The 16,546-nt window shown below is 49.8% G+C and overlaps 4 protein-coding genes across 4 annotated transcripts; 2 read left to right on the forward strand and 2 right to left on the reverse strand.

Annotated features, from left to right (window-relative positions):
* Positions 1–1,033: 1,033 nt before the first annotated feature.
* MFS2-4 (MFS siderochrome iron transporter 1) lies at positions 1,034–3,020 on the reverse strand (the record flags this gene model as incomplete). Its single annotated transcript, XM_032032637.1, has 5 exons — positions 1,034–1,589; positions 1,639–2,014; positions 2,067–2,412; positions 2,474–2,744; positions 2,809–3,020. 5 exons carry the CDS (start codon positions 3,018–3,020, stop codon positions 1,034–1,036), a joined length of 1,761 nt encoding a protein of 586 aa, XP_031893363.1.
* Positions 3,021–4,789: 1,769 nt separating this feature from the next.
* Positions 4,790–11,096, reverse strand: CGGC5_v005152 (putative ankyrin repeat protein; the record flags this gene model as incomplete). Its single annotated transcript, XM_066151400.1, has 13 exons — positions 4,790–5,110; positions 5,162–8,361; positions 8,412–8,421; positions 8,630–8,964; positions 9,030–9,452; positions 9,515–9,656; positions 9,716–9,955; positions 10,010–10,016; positions 10,181–10,209; positions 10,267–10,477; positions 10,541–10,783; positions 10,875–10,985; positions 11,083–11,096. 13 exons carry the CDS (start codon positions 11,094–11,096, stop codon positions 4,790–4,792), a joined length of 5,286 nt encoding a protein of 1,761 aa, XP_066008963.1.
* A 271-nt stretch (positions 11,097–11,367) lies between these two features.
* CGGC5_v005153 (uncharacterized protein) lies at positions 11,368–13,373 on the forward strand (the record flags this gene model as incomplete). Its single annotated transcript, XM_066151401.1, has 5 exons — positions 11,368–11,500; positions 11,555–12,396; positions 12,793–12,808; positions 12,886–12,945; positions 13,003–13,373. The coding sequence occupies 5 exons, from the start codon at positions 11,368–11,370 to the stop codon at positions 13,371–13,373; spliced, it is 1,422 nt and encodes a 473-aa protein (XP_066008964.1).
* Positions 13,374–13,394: 21 nt separating this feature from the next.
* Positions 13,395–16,519, forward strand: apr-2 (Subtilisin DY; the record flags this gene model as incomplete). Its single annotated transcript, XM_032032671.1, has 6 exons — positions 13,395–14,436; positions 14,494–14,618; positions 14,751–14,896; positions 14,959–15,145; positions 15,203–15,469; positions 15,524–16,519. 6 exons carry the CDS (start codon positions 13,395–13,397, stop codon positions 16,517–16,519), a joined length of 2,763 nt encoding a protein of 920 aa, XP_031893017.1.
* Between the last annotated feature and the right edge of the window lie 27 nt (positions 16,520–16,546).

A 16,546-nucleotide genomic window follows, 5' to 3' on the forward strand; every position in this document is an offset into this window, starting at 1 on the left:
GTCGCAGCCTTACTGAGTTTGCGCAGTGAGGGGGCCGAGTAAGGGGCTGGGCTGAACCATAACTGCCAATTCACACCTGTCCAGGACGTGATTTCACGGTCTCATAAAATAGACGTTGTCGATGGGAGCATGGGCATCATCCTATTGCCAGAGCCTCCGGAACACTGCCGGAACATCTTCAGTCTAACAAACAGATAATTGAGAGCCTTCCTCTGGAGGAGCTCGATGGTGACCCATCAAAGTACAATAGATGCTTTCCATTTGGCCTCAAATAGAGAGCTCGGATTATGGTGTAACTGCTCATTATGTCGATCGATTGAGAGAGAGGTTCAGGAAGAAAGCGTTTTCCATCTTTCCATCTTTCCATCTTACGTTTTGTTTTTCTTTGTTTTTCAAGGAAAGAACTAGCTATAGCTACTTTTCTTTCTTTGGATATGTTGGTTTCCACGCTAGTTTCTTCTCGATTGCTTTGTTGTCTTCGCATATTTAGCAATTTAGTTAACCGCATACCCTGAGGTCTCCCATCATGGATCGTCATGTTCTAGTAGTCTGAAAGGTCCACGTATGACCTTATGATCTTACCTGACTTGAGAGCCAAGCTGAGGTTGGCACCCCCAAAGGACCAATGAGAACGGGATAAGGGGCAAGATGGGCGCCTTCCTGCGCCACCATGTGACCAGACCTGCATGATGAATGTGTTACAACGGGCGCTGTAGGTGATCGCTCGTATGTGTGGAAATCATACAGCAGGCTTGCTTAGTATCCATTCGTTTAGCCTACATAAGGGGGCTTGCTTGGCGAGGCATACAGCCTGCTTGAGATTGGCTCAGATACGCAATTGCAAGTAGTACTACTACGAAGGTCACTTAAGAAGCTCTAAGCTTAGTGCTCTGGAACAGTCTCAATTCATACGAGGAACTTTGATCAGTGGTCTATCAGAAAATTCGCTGTTTTCTTTACCACCCCTTTCATTAAGTTTAAGACTGATTGATCAAGTTGTAGCTCTTCTATAATTGATGGCATCCTAGATACCCTAGAAAACTTGACCCTTTGTCTGGTGCACCTTGGATACGTTGACATTTTTCCACAAAAACACACAAGCCAGCGCCAACGGCATAAATGCTGCACCGCAGATAACCATGTGTCTCTGAACTGCTCCATAAGCCTGGATAATTCCAGCCCTAATTGGGCTTCCCCAAGCATATGAAAGCTGAACTTTGATATCTCCGTAGATTGTAACAGCGTCGCTCTTGGCATCATTAGGCAAGAACTTGATGAGCTTGTCCAAGAATTCGTTGGTCCAGATGGCGCCAGAAATAGCACGTCCAATGGAGCGACCCACTGAAGTTGCAAGGCCGATCAAAGCCAGCATTACCGAAACCTCATTGTGCTTGACCACAGACATAACAGCCAGTTGTTCGCAGATGATGATGGTTCCTGAGGAGACAGCCTTTAGGATTTGGCACATAATAACGTACCCTATGTAGGTATCGGGTGTGCGGAAGTGGATAAGAAGACCAGTTGAGAGGCAGGCAACCGGAATGGCGGCCATAGCAATCCACTTGTAGTGGTGAGTCTGGCGGATGAGGCTGGTAGCCGTTAGCGACGTGCTCTTGCGAGAGTTGAGAAGCAACTTACAGTCCAACGATGGGTCCCCATGTGCAAGAAGCAATGGTGTAGATATTACCAATGAAGCCTGCCTGACTAATACTCTGGTGGTGGACAACCTGGAGATATGATGAGAAGTAGGAATCCCAAGTGCCGAAACTCAGGGCGATGACACCAGCAGTAGCGGCAGAGCCAAGAATAGTCCGATCCTTGAGGTTCTTCCAGGGGACCAGAGGTGTATCGGCGTACATTCTCTCCCAGAGTCCGAAGAGAACTAGGCAGAAGACTCCGAGGATGATCATGGCAATGATGTGGCCAGAGACCCAGCCCTTGGCGGCATATCGAACCAAACTGAAAGGCAGCAGGAAAAGAGAGAAGCCAAACATGATCAGCAGCATGCCCACGACTGGTCTACAGTAAGCATCAACGTAAACATTCCATGAATGATGGGTACTAACCGTCAAACTCCTTGAAATAGAAGACCAACGACTCTTGAATGCTGCGGCCGCTCTTTGTCAACTCAGGACCTTTGCCGATCTTGTAGGCCTTGCGCAGGTTCCACCAAAGCATGCCGGTAATGAGCATTCCGAAGGCGGGGAAGATGATGGCGAAGGATCCGAACGCCCAACGAAAGCTGCTCTTCTCGACAAATAGCTGGGCAACGACGGGACCGGCGAACGCGTTCGCAATGTAGGCCGTCGAGTTGAGGGTGTAGATGATCATACGGTTACGGATGGAAGTCGTATCAGAGATGATGACAGTGTGGATGTAGCCAATGCCCCCACTTCCAACAGTCCAAAAGACCTTGAAGATATTAGCCCAGTACTGGAGGCAATTGAAAAAGCTGGGGACAAGTGCATCTTACCTGCGCAGCGGCATACGTCTCGACGTTGCGGCAAACGGCCATCAGAATCAGACCAAAGCAGCAAAGGGCATGAGCAAGTATGTACGCCTCCATACGACCAAAGACATTAAGGATCTTGGCGAATGGCAATTGAGAAACGCCGCCAGCGATTGAGGCGACGATGCCAGTAGTGGCAGTGAGGCCATGGCGCTGGAACGATGATGTTACATAGGGGGCAAGGTTGCTGTTCATCTGCTGCTGCATGGAATGTGTGTAGGAGGTGATCCAGATGCTACAAGTATATCATTGTGTCAGCGGTGTCAATTGCATTGATAAGGTACTCTGAGGGAACCCACAAGATGTAAGTGAGAATCAGCGCTCTCCACGACCACGCGGAAGTAATGGCCTGGATCTTCTTGACACCATTTTGGGGTTCCGTTTTCTCATCTTCAGCGTCAGAGTTGTCGGCGCTGATCTCGGTTGTTGTTTTGCCAGGGCTCTTCTCGTCAAGGCTCTGGCTTTGGCTGTGGTTCTCAGCCGGAGCTGACTGGACTGCGGGCGCGCTCATGGTGACGGGCAGCTGAGGTTGGCGCCAAGAGAAGGGTCTCGGCTTGGGAGCTTAGGATGAACGGTGATCCATAGGACAGAACCCATGAAAGCATGGACGAAGGAGCACTATCTATATGTAAGCATCCACAAGGTAAGGCTACGGCCCAGTTTTCGTCCAAAAAGAAGCTTATACGAAGGTTCATGCATGTTTTACGTAACGTTCCTCAACCACGCCAATATGTCACGGAATATGTGAACCGAACGAGAAGGACCACGCGAGGTTCTGGACTGACCAGCTCCATCTAGCCGGCATCGGACGAGCCACAGGGATAAATCAGTGGCACAGCAAAGAAAAATGTTCAACGACTTCATCTAGCCAGGGCTGGGCGGTCTTGTTGTCACCAACAAACTTGTGTCAGTTCCGACTTTGCGCGAGACAGGTCCACTAAACACTACTTGGCAACGCTGTTCTGTTGGCTGGTCGGGCGAACTCTTCGCCGTGAGAATCGTCCAAGCTTTCCGAAAAGGGGAGCTCGTCAGTGAATGGTGGACACCCAACGTCGTATTACCATAGACTGCAGGAATTCCGCGCCGAAGGGTAGCCCGCGCGGGCGTGTAGATCACCAGTCTGACCAACAAGCTTCCATCATGAGGTCCCCTCGGACCCTCTTCCTCATCGCATCGCGCCGACTTGGCACAAGCGGTTGGCAACGGATCAGATAAAATTTTGCCTTTTGCTTGGCGCCATGCGGGAGCGGATCTGATAAGATGAAGATGGAGCCTCCCAGAAGAGTCAGTGAGATGGGGAAGTTCTAACCGAGGCCACCCACTACCCTGCGTAGACGAGTTGCGTTTGCAGCGGGTTTTGAGAAATCTTGAGCATTCGAGCCTGCCAATCCTGTCTTTCAGGCTACTATCATTGGTCACTAATGTGGAAGCATACGCTCATTCGTCGATTAGGTCTTGGACGACAAACTCGAGTCGGCGCCCGTTTGCCCGAATTTTAGTGCTTGTGATTCCATTGCAGCGTTATCCATAAAGCTAGAGGAGTTATGACTTTGACTCTTCAGGAATGGAGCTCGTAGTGTGTGGTTCCCCAAGACTTGTGGCCCCAGCAGCAGCAGCAGCTTGTTAGGATTGTACATGCGGTCCCACGCGTGAGCGTTTTCTAACATCCGCTGACAAAACCTCGGAGCTTTATTATTACGGGCTCAAAGCAGGAAAAGGTTCAGTTATTGTTTTTTGAACAACAGGCCTCAAAATCTCCACCGCATCTTCTGTTGAACCTGCCTACATTTGTTGTTTGACAGTTTCCACTTGCTGGCCTTCTCTTGTGAATCATGGGTGGTTCCACATTACAACCCATGTCTCCACTTCAGCTGATAGCCTGCGATAGCGTAAAGTTTCCTCGCGGCTCGTTTCAACCTCTAACATCTGTCGTATATGAGAAGACTTACACTCGAGCCATCGTAGATGCATTTCGATTCTGGCGGAGGTATGTCTGGAATCGCTTTTGTCCTGCATACTCGATTCTTGGCAACGAATTTTGCAAACCAACTGGATAAATCTTGCTCGGTGTGGAGAATATACCTGGCGAAGACCACTGTTAAGCTCACATGCACGTCCGCGAGTGAAAGCTGATCGGAAACCACATCCCGACAAAATGCCCACAGGATCACAGAGTGTAGTTCACAACGTCTAGATTTTGGAACGTAATGAAGGTCCGTAAGTATTCATAGTTGATCCTGAAATGCATCAGGACTGGATCTATTTGATTGTCGAGGGCGCTCATGAAAGATTTTCGCCCAATCCATCCAAATCAAAGTCCAGGTCAAGGCTTGAATCATATTCTTCACTCATTTCCCCGTTTTCTGATTGTTCCTGCAGTCCATCTTGAGCTGATGTTGACGTCTTCGTTGCATGGTCCGCATTCAGATCAACATCGAGCGTTGCATTCCGATATATGTCGACAGTACTCTTCTCAGCAACATGCAATTTCCCATCCTTTTGCGTTTCGCTTGAATGGTATGTCTCGAAGTGCTGGACACATTTGTTGCAAAAGGCGAGGGCGTTGCAAGTTTTGCACCCGAATAATGGGCCTGTTATCGTCTAAAGGCTTGTTAGATGCGTAATAGAGGGAGGCAATTTGGGCCACATTACCACCAAACACGCGTGGCAAATGTGTCTCTGTAGAACGTATCGGCGATTCGATGCTGCAGTTTCGCTGCCTGAACTGCCAACTTTGGGTTCCAGTGCGCTAGTAATTTCGACACCCGAACCACACAGCCGGGCCAAATCCAGTGCTGTCTTCTGAATGGTGCCAGTGCCTTCGTCGTCGGAGAGGTTGCATACTATTTCAGAGCTTGCGCCGTGTCGGAGAAGCGTGCAAATGACGTTCAGGAAGTCTGGCTTTTCTGACCTCATCTTGCCAAAGTCTGCAGGCTTCGACCCGCGCGCTGCCCAGCAGAGTGGAGTCCATCCATCGCTATCTTTGCAGTCTACGTCTGCACCACGGAGGCGATCTATGATGAACTTGACTGTCTGTAAATTTCCAAATTGTGCTGCCCAGTGCAAGCAAGTCTTTCCCTCCTTATCCGTGGCCATCATATCGCCCCTATAGGTCAGCATGACGGCCAGAAAATTTTCAATGCCGTTTGCGGCCGCAAAGTGAAGAGGCAACCGCCCTAAGGCATCGGAATGCTGGACAGAAGCTCCTTCGTCGAGAAGAAAGTTGATTGTAGCAACACCAGCGTTGAAACATGCACCCTGGAATGCTGTATCAAATGTGAACGCAGATCCGCACATAGTCTGTTGGATATCGGCTTTGTTAGAGACAAGCATACGGACTACCATGTCCACCTTTTGGGCGTCCCTGTCGCGGACTGCATCCTCATTGGATAGCATAGTCGACATCAACGGCGTGCCATTGGCGTAGTTGAAAGCAATAGCGTTGGTGTCCGCCCCGTGAGATATGAGACTCCGTATGACCTCAATATTTAACCTCTTGCAAGCCATATGAAGCGCAGTGCCGTAACTCGGCGCGGTGATGTTGACTTTTACTTCTGGCTGGGCAAGAATAAATGAAGTGACGTCAAGGTCGTTCCTGTACGCAGCGTCATGCAATGCTGTATATCCTTGACCATTTGCGATGTTGATGTCGGCGCCTGCTCTGGTGAGTATCCGCATGTGATCCATCCGCGAGCAAGATGAGGCATAGTGGAACGCCGTGGCCTTCGAGAAACCAAGAACGTCAATGTCGATATCTCTTCGGAATTCCAGGAGAACTTTCAGGTAATCCAGGGGTGCATCGATAGCACGGTGCAAAAGACTTTCCCCGTGCACGGCATCGCCTAACTTGGCTCCATTTTCGATCAGCTGTCGAAAGAGCCTCGTATCACTGACCAACTTGGATCTGTCGATCGCGTAACGGACAGGCGACATCTGCCAACCGTCGGCCTGGTTCACATCAAGTCCGTTTGCCATCAATAGCTCGACTATTTCTGTCCTTCCACTATGCGCAGCCAAAGTGAGATAAGTGAATGGTCCAAAAGTGTTGACAGGATCATCGGTAGCAGCCGGGACAAGTTGACACCCCTCAGGATTGTGCTTGAGGAGTTCTGCCACGATGTCCAGTCGGCCATGCCAGATGGCACATTTCATGGCATCTTGTCCAGAATCGTTGACAGAATTGATGTTTGCGTTTTTTGTAAGTAGCCAGCGAACGAGTGGCATTTTTCCCGTACGGCATGCTTGCATGAGAGCAGTTTCGCCGTCGGCGGCTGCTGCATTAATGTTGATCGCACTCTTGCCTGAAAGGAGTATGTCGCAAATATCGATGAGAATGTTGACTTTGTGTGCCGACTTTGCCATCTCGTGTAGTAACGGCGGAGAGAAGTTGTTATGGTTGGGATCCGCTCCGAATTGCACCAGACAACGAACACATTGGAGGTTGGGCTCATCGACGGTGCAAAACCAAAGCGGCGTATCCACACCATACGGCCCCAGGATGTTTGGGTCGGCGCCTCCTTGCAAGAGCGCCTCCATTGTCTTTGGCCACTGGTTTCTGCATGCTATCGCGAGAGGACTCCATTCGCGGTAGTCGTCGGAGGGCGAGCCACGGGATGAATTAGGATCTGCCCCAAGTTGAATCAGCAAGCTCACCGCCCGCCAATGTCCCCTTTCAGCTGCCACGAAAAGACCAGAACGTTTGCGATGCAGCATCGTAGGAGAGTCAGCAGGACTGGAGAAAAGCCGGATCAAGTCAAGATGCCCGGAGAACGCAGCGGCAAGGAGATTGTCTTCTTGACCTGGCCCAATGACGTCTATCTTCGCTCCATGGTTCATGAGAGACCGGACAACATCTATATGACCACGACTCGTGGCCATATAGATGAGACTAGGATGCCGCAAAGTGCTGTCTGCAGCCTCATGGGGCATCGAAGTCAAGTTCGGGCTAATTCCAGCGTGCAATAGATCATCCATGAGGGCTGACATTCCTAGCCACGTTGCTGCCCAGATTGCCTTTTCCATCGACGAGAAGGCTTTAGCCCTCCAATTGGGGTCTAATGTTATGCTTTTTGCTGCTTTTCGGGCTGTTTCTTCCTCACCAGCTTGAATGGAAGTGGCGAGAATATCTTCCAAGGCAAAGAGCGAGAACTGCCCTTCATCAAGGAGCAACCATATCTCGCCCCCTCTGCCTTGGAGGATTTTCATGAGAGCGTATTCTGCCCTCACTTCAATTGCTTCTTCTCTCACCTCCGCAAAAGGAGTCAATCCAAGGCCACCCAAAACCCCTTGTGCCGATGCTGGTGGGTTGCTGGTTCGCAAGCTGCTCATTGCCCAGTACAACTTTGCCCATACGGTCGAAGCTCTCCCTCCCCCGTGAGCGCAAAATCTTTTCAATGCCGTGGCAGAGTCTCTCAGCTTGGACATATGATAAGGCAGTGCCTGTATGGCATAGTAGACGATGTCGTTGTTGTCGCAGTCCAAGGGAGCAGCGGGTTTCTTTCCCTGCTGATTGGTTTGCCACAGTGTGTTATAGTTCTTGAGCACGACTTCCAACTTCTCAACAGTGTGCTTTGCTGTGAGATAGTTGGCACAGAACTCGAACAGAGTATAATGTGCCGTCGATCTGACCTCGTCCCATATGCATTCTTCGGCTCCGGGGTCGTGCTCCAAAAGGTTCCTGACATCACCACGGATCTCAACTGGCTCCTTCTCTGTGTCAACGAAAATACGAAGCACAGAGATCAGCCATATCGGTAGACTTGATGTCAGATCAACTGAAACCCAGTGTGAACCAATATTTTCTTCATCGCTCGGCTCGTAAGGACGTCTCTTGTTGCAGACAAAGACAAACTCTTGTACGTTCAGCGGTCGATAACTACAAAGTAACCAGCTCAAGACCCACTTGATATCCTCTAAGTGATCATTAGATTTGAGTAATCTGTGCAGAAAGGTCCTGACAGTGTCGGTAGGAGAGACAGATTGTAAAAGTCGAGAGGCTACCGTCAGAGATGCTTTTGATCGGAGTTCGGGCCAGCCCGTGTAGTTTTGGACGATTCGAAAGATCGTCTGAAGTGTCGAGTCTGCATGGTGAGCACGAAGACCATGAAGATGTTTCCATACCGCGACTTCCATTCTTGAAATCGTACTCGACGGATCGGATTTGTGGACGACTCTGATGATTGGGGTGGTGGCGTTCGAAGGGAGCTCATCCACATTCAGCTTAGGCCATGCTGCAAGCTCTGACAACAGAATATCAGGCTTTCTCGAAGTGATTATCAGCTTGAATTCATGCTCAGTCTTTTCCACCATGCCTCCATAGTATTCGAGGAATCGCCTCCCACTATCCGAGTTGCACTCATCAAAGTCATGAAGAAGTAAGACTAGTCCTTGACAGAGGCACGTCATCTTAAGTGTCTCCAAAGCCACTTGACATGAGTTGTCTCCCCAACCAGCCTCTGTTGCATCAATTAGTTAGCACTCTCAATGTTTCATATGAAGTACTTTGAATGGGGTTGCTCACGCATAAGGAATGGTTCTTGCAGCTGTTGACACTCGTCCCTTCGACACCCTCGGCTGACGACAGATTGAAGAAGCATGCCAGCAACCAGGCTTGGAATTGAATCATGAAGAGGATCTCGCGAGTCAAATGTATACATGTAGGCCCGATTCGGAGAAAAGGTCTCGCTTTCTCTCAGATTCTTTACATGTGAAGCAAAGATATAGTCGGCCACGTCGTGAGTCGTTGTAGTTGAGTCACCGTGGACGTAGATAATCTTGTTCCCAATAGAGCTTGTCCATTCTCGGTAAGAAGGGCTTGACTCAATTTTCGGTCCTAGCCCATGAGTGTCTTCATCCTGGCTCCTGGGCCGCAGCTGGCGCGGATGGGCAGAAATGGAACGGAGAAATTTCTCTGTGGCGGCCCATGGGGCAGGCAACGAAGAGACTGGCATGACTTAGTTCATTGATACTTTGCAAAATTCTTCTCACTGTAGTGAACAGACTTACCTAAAAAATGCTTGGAAATCGTTCTAGATAGGTTGCAGAACCTCCACTCCATGGGTAGTTCTTTCTTTGATAGCACTCTAACTGTTTCTTGGATGATAACTTCAGATGGCAGTCCCATAGTCGCAGTGAATTCATCCAGAGTCTACTTCACTTGTCAGAATCGCTGGCTGTTGAGATTCGGTCTAGAACCTCCTGTCTCACATGATGCAATGTCTCCTGCTTCTCGCTGGGGGCATGTAGGCTGATAATGAGGCAGCGAAGACTGATTTTGGACATCGAGAACAGCTGATTTGTCCTAAAGATGCAAGCTGCAAGACTGCGTATAGACGTGGAAATGATGCTGAACATGGCCTTTTCGTTGCTTTGATCGACCAGAAAACTGCCGAGCTTGGCTGCCAACTCGCTTTCATTCACCCCACGTTGTGGACATCCTGAAAATACCTTAACTTCGTTAGCCTTCACATGGAATCAAATCATCCTAGACTCTATCCTTACTATTCTTCTGGTATCAAAGAAGATATCCGGATACATGCTTGGAAAGCTGGCTGCCAAGTAGAGAGTCTGTGATTTCAGTAAAGTCCCTAGTGTGAGTAACTACCACTGAAATTTGGGTTTATAATGCAGGCCTAACTCACCGTCTTAACAACGACAGATCATAGATCATACGCTACAAAGATTATCGTTCGGCTTTTGTTCTTGATGAAGAGCTGTTTAGTATCAGACGCGACGCTTAGGTGATTGACTTGACTTACTGAGGTATCAGCCCTTATTGCCAGGAGCCCGCGGAGGAGACACTTGGCTTGATCCTCTACGCATTCCTGCACCATCTCCCCGACAAGAAGGTCATCGATCCCCACTTGAAACACGAGCTCTCTGGTCTCAATCCCAGTGAGCTTGTCAGAGAGCAGGTGCTCACGGCTGAACATCTGAACCTCAGGCCGGAAGCATGTGACATGTACGATACTGTGAAGAAAGAGTTCGTCAGTTCTGGCCACCTCGCATTTCATGTGTTCTGGCGCGGCGTACTTGATGATGTCGGAGCCACCCTGACTCTCCCCGGGTGAGTGGCTGCTCTTCAACTGCAGGTATGACAATGCGACATCATCCTCGACGGCATCGTTCCCTTTTTCGGGTTGGGTTCTGGGTTCCGTTTCTGAAGTATGCCGTGCTGGGGGCGGTACATCTTCAACAGACATGGCGGCACTGTTTTCTGACGGCTGATCCCAGGTAATTCTTCCAAACACATGCGCTAGGACCTGCCCCGTCATGCTAGATAGGAGTTGATCAAAAGCGTATAAGCGTTTAATGAATGAAAACAGCAGTAAGCTTGAGAAACGAATAAAATATTTCTATCACATACCTGAGTCTGCGAAGGCAGATGGCGTTCAACCGACTGTAGACGGAAGTGTGACAGCGGGGGTTCGCAAACACTGGGCCCTCGAGATCAAAGCAGACGTCCCTAAAATTACTGCTAGTCCCGTTATCAGCCAAAATACCTTTGCAGCAGATGATGTGTCTTTCTGCCAACAGGCAGCAAGGCAAAGCCCCTGCGGGAGGGCAGTACTCACACTGTTACAAGCATGCAGGCCACTCCAAGTCACAACGTTACGCCATGCATGAAGGACCAACACTAGCGCCAACGGGTTCCAGAGACGACGAAAATAGAAAGTTTCGCTGGGAATTTGCCCCGTCGCCAAATGCGGAGTAGATGATCTCGTCATTATTTGCACTCCTCAGGTTAAATGAGCTGTACATTGCGGTAATATTTGAAGCAGCTGTAGGAAAGTTGTCTTCATCTTGCAGTTTCGTTACCTTGCGACACCAACGATAACGTCAACTTAAGTAACTCAAAAATGAACGAACTTGACGATTCTGAGCTTTGGATGAGTACTGACTCAGAATCGGACGAGATCGAGGACTATGAGTCGATTTCTGAAGATGCTACCTACTTTACAATGGATATGAGACCGCAAGGTCAGTCAGGAGGTAAATCGAGTCCTTGACCCGCACAGAAGAGTCCTTTGATCTCATCGAACGCAGGCTTCCATGTTCGAAACAGACGTGGCGAAACCCTGCGAAGTGTAGCAACCCAATACCACTCGGGATCCAGGAGAAAGCCAGCTTTCAACGTTGGTGCCATCGCCAAAGCCATCATTTACGGCACTTTAGACCAAGACTCCCACACACCAGCAACACTGCTGGTGTACGACTTTTCGTTCTTCTCGCACCGATCGACTCGTATCAAGGAGGCGAACATCTCGTTCGAGTTCCAGGCAAAGAAAGGCAGCGCCAGCATAGGCCCGACAGTCACCAAAGTGGCGCCTTTTGGAAAACACGTCATGATGCAGACCACAGAAACCGTGACCAAGACAGTGGGAGGGGAGGGCGGGGTTTCGGGAGGCGCTGTTGTGAATGTCAACACCAACCTGCGTGCCGAGAGGTCCGTCGAGAAGGTGACCACGCATGCGGCCAAGGTTGTGGGAAACAACCCCTGCGACGAGTGGAGCAACTATCCCATCGCGCAATGGTCTCTGCAAGAGAACGAGTCTCAGCAGAACGGGATTATGACACTTTTTCGAGCGTGTGTTCTTCTGACCAGGGATACAGAGGAAGACTTTGAGTTGTTGCCTGATGTCCAGGTGACACCTGACCTGAAGACCAGATTAGGCTCCATCATGGCTTTCAGAAGAAGCGATGACCCAATCATACTCGCACCAGCCAGCGAGCCTCTGAACGCGCTAGCAAACGACCTTGTACAGAAGCGTTGGAACCTGGGCCAGGTGGACTTATCCAGTTTGTGGGACTGTACATTTCACAACACATTTGAGGAAGCAGTCAAGGCATCCAGGGCCCAGTCGCTGCGTGAGGGGAGAGCTGAAAAGGTGACGACAGTTGTCGAGATTGCAGTGGCTGAGTCATGATAAGAATAGAACCGAGTTCCAAATTCAGACATGTTGGTGTCATTTGTCACTTGGTAGTTGGTTGGTACGGCCGAACGAGTGACGGCCACTGCATAGGTCCTGTTGGTGCGTTGGTCAGATACAAATGACAATCAAACCGAAACTCAAATTCCTCATGTCATATTTGATAGGCTGTTCAGCAAGAGTTATGGAGATGGCCCTGCAAGTCGTATTGTTCTCGGCCGTGAATGCATGCCCTGTCTCGGTCGATCTTTCTGCACCAAGGCCCCAGCACGATACATGCGTATCATCCTAGAGAAAATTAGCAAATTCTTGCATGTTCATGCAGACACAAACTGGTGAGAACTTTGAATCCAGCGAGCGGGGTTACGTAGTATGTGAGCTTGACATCTCTCAATGAGCCTCGCGAGCTACGTGCAGCACTTTGCTGATTTGGGATTTTGGCGCCAGACATTTTCTATCCCAGTCGCAAGTTCGGCGCATCACTTGTAGTCTACTCTAGCCGACCAAGTGAGTTCCCCTTCGGATGTCGATCTGTACAAGTTGTAATGTGAAAGAACCACATAGATATGGAATTCGATTTTACGGACGACGAATTCCACGAGTTGGACGTCCTCCAGGTCCAAAACCATGCAGTTGACAATCCCAAAGCAACATATGAAGAGAGTGATGTGGAAAAAGAATGGAAGAGCTTGGAGTTGGATCTGCAGTGCCTAGATGTATTAGATCTTTTGATCGACAAAAAAAGACGATGGGACAGTACAGAATGCGACGAGGAGACGCCGCTTCTCGAGGACTACAAGAAGAAGACCATTGCGTCGAGGAGGGATTACCGAGATCGTGTTGCACCCACAGCACTGCATATTTTCGCTAAAAGCAAGAGAGACTTCTCCAGGCTCCTAAGAACCTTCAGACCAATCTTGTTGGCTACCTTTTAGAATGCCGAGGTGGGACATGCGATGAGCTGGGGCCTCAGCACCGAGGGAAAGAAGACCTTTTTCTTCTGGTGGCCATCAACTACAACAACGACGACTTCATCGACTGTGTTGAGCGATGTCTGGGAGACAATTTCTCAGATCTGCTATGTTCAAGACGGAGAGGGCAAGAATCTGCTACACCATCTCTTCACGTGGGATTCAACGAAGGCCATCCGCGACAAGAAGGCCCTTCTTGTCCCACGCTTGTCTTCAAAAGCTAAACCACAGACTATTGCTACAGCAGATAATATCGGAAATACGCCTGTTCATTACGCAATGGACTGCCGGATGTGTTCGGACCGATCCGATGAATACTTCAAAGCGGTGAAGGCAATGTTTGAGGCCGGAGATGCTGTCATCAAGAAGGAACAGCGCCGGCTGTTCAACGAAAGAGGCGAGTCTCCCGTTATGTTTGGCCGAAAGATCCATCAAAAGTTCCAAAGAGACTACTCCGCGAGGAAAATGGCGAAAAAGGAAGCGCAAATCACTGCTCTTCGGTCAAAGGGGTTAATGAATTTCGAGAATGCGGCGACACCGCCGGGACCAGAAACAACAGCTCTCGACAGTCGCCCTAAGCAACCCATGGGACCTCCCCCGGCGGATATGTACGTCAATCCGACCAGCAGGGATCCAGGAATGGTAGGCATTGTGAAAGTGCCATCACTTCCTTTGGGAAGAACTACTGCAACATCCGATGGTATCGTCAAGGAACCAATGATGAAGGGCCCAAAGGCCGGAACAGCTTCAATACAGCCTAGCATCAGCAGATCCAATACAGCTGGGCATGCGTCAGACCGCCCCCAAACCCCAATTGGTCTTCAGTCCTCGACTCCAACGGACGGTCGATCTCGCGCGAATATGAAAAGACCGAGGGACGTAGGGACTGAGAAGACGGTCAACATGTCCACTTTCGAGGCCAAACTCAGGGGCTGGAGCGCGCTGAACGAATTCATTACCACACATTACATCCGAACGCGGTCAGATATGGAAGCCCGAGATCTGATATTTAGAGGCAACATTTCAGGTTGGTAAACTTCTCAGAGTTCCATTGGGCAGCTTGCTGACTTTGAGCTCGTTTAAGACCTCGACAAGAACCTATGCTTTGATGCAAAGGGACAAAAGGATGCGAAGAGCATAGTTCACCTGTTAAGCCGCATGTCCGCCGGTGGCTTCAACGATACTCTCGCCTACGTTCATCTCCCAACGGTCAGTCACAGCTCGATTAATACGCCATCAGGCCAAAACGCGAGCGCAGCTTAAAGACGTTCCCTGACTGAAAATCCGTCACCCGGTCGTATTGAGCTCGTCAAAGTTTTCGACAAGTTGCATGAGCTGAAGGTCAAGAAGATCTTGCGCCTATACGTCGAAGATAGACACCCTCCCTCTCATACGGATGCCTCCATAGAGATTGCGTTACAAGGTCGAGAGTCCTTTCTCAAAGATGGTGGAACGGTAGGACGAGAACCCATAGCTGTTGAGACATGGTAGGTGTCATTCATGACCATTTGTCATGTCAGGAGTATTGTAACTCTAACAATACATGAAGGGATTGGCGGAAGCCTGACTTGAGCACTGAAGTCATTGCCTTTGCTGCGCCTACCGTCGAGAATGTGCATCTCTACTGGAGTGGAAATCAGGCTGTTCTCAGAGCATGGGACTGCGATGAAGGTATTCCCCGGCTATATGTGACAATGGAGCGGAGGCTCAAGAGAGTTACTGTTCACGCAGCACCAGTGAGTCTCATTCTCAAGGCTTGTACTATTCTGCCTTTCTAACGAGCAACTTACCAGGGGCTCGAAACTCGAGACAGAATGCTTGCCATGCTGAATCGATTCAAACAAGAGGTCCAGAGGAAGACAGGCGGCGGTGTTGCGGTGAAAACCGTCATTCGGATGGAGGGACTGATGGCGAACATGGACACTGTTGAAGATGCATCAGGTCCCGTTAGCGACGAGGCAGCTGAAAAGCAGCACTTCTGGGTCGACACGATGGACGTATTCCGAAGAGCTCTGAGCTCACTCCCAGATCTGAAGGGCAGCAAAGCTCCAAGAGTGAAGGTAACCTTTCTTCTGCAAAGTGCTCTAGCTTCAGTGGTTGACAAGTTGTCCTAGCTCGCGCTCATTGACGATGGGATCAATCTTGGCAACCTCGACGACTACAACGGCAGCGTCACAAGTAGTGGAGTCAGTTACTTCCCTGGTGGACCTTGGCATTGCTCCAGTACTGGTCATGGCACTATCCTGGCGAACATGATAGTGAGAGTCAACCCCTGGGTCGAGTTGCACGTCGTCAGGGTGCAAGACGGTCCGTCACGAAACAGTGGACGGAACATATTCGCCGGCAGTGCTGCGAAAGCCATTCGATACGCCATTGACAAAAAGGTGGACATCATCTCAATGTCGTGGACCATCAAGAACGCGATGACGGGAGGCCATACATCCCCCATGGGCAGTGACTCCAGGAACGGTAGTTTTAGCGACAAGCTATCCATGGAGCAACGTGACATCCAAGCCCTCGGAGATGCTATTGATGACGCGGCAAAGGCTGGAATTTTGATGTTTTGCTCAGCGAGCGACGACATCCAAGCAGGAGCCATGGATACGCTCCCATATCAGAAGCAGCCTGGTTACATCTTCCGAATTGGTGCTGCGACATACCTAGGCCAGCGTGACGGTCATACCGAGGATGTCAAAAGGATTGACTACTTTTTTCCCGGCAATCAAGTTGCCGAGGCCAAGAATCCAAGATCATCGGAGCCAGTCAAGTATCACGATGGATCATCAGTCGGCACGGCTCTCGCTGCGGGGCTGGCATCTCTGCTGATATACTGCGCCAGGATAACAGAGCATCGTCTTGCTGAAAAGAAGGGGCAGGAAAACTCTCGGATGGCCAGTACGTGCGTGGGATTGGCTGATGCGTTGCGACTCCAAAAGAACATGAAGCAGGCGCTTGACAATATCAAGAGCAGTCAGTGGACGGACGCCAAATATCTGCCAGTCTGGGCAATATTCAAGCCCAAAGCAGATGACATGGAAAAGGCGAAAGACGAGGATAAATGGATGATTCTTGAGAAGCTCGTGGTCCAATTAGGTGTTGGCATCAACTGATCGTTGATTTCTACAAAGTGGGATTTC

The sequence above is a fragment of the Colletotrichum fructicola genome, assembly GCF_000319635.2.
Source record: "Colletotrichum fructicola Nara gc5 chromosome Unknown KSG_Nara_v1_contig03, whole genome shotgun sequence".
NCBI lineage: Eukaryota > Fungi > Ascomycota > Sordariomycetes > Glomerellales > Glomerellaceae > Colletotrichum > Colletotrichum fructicola.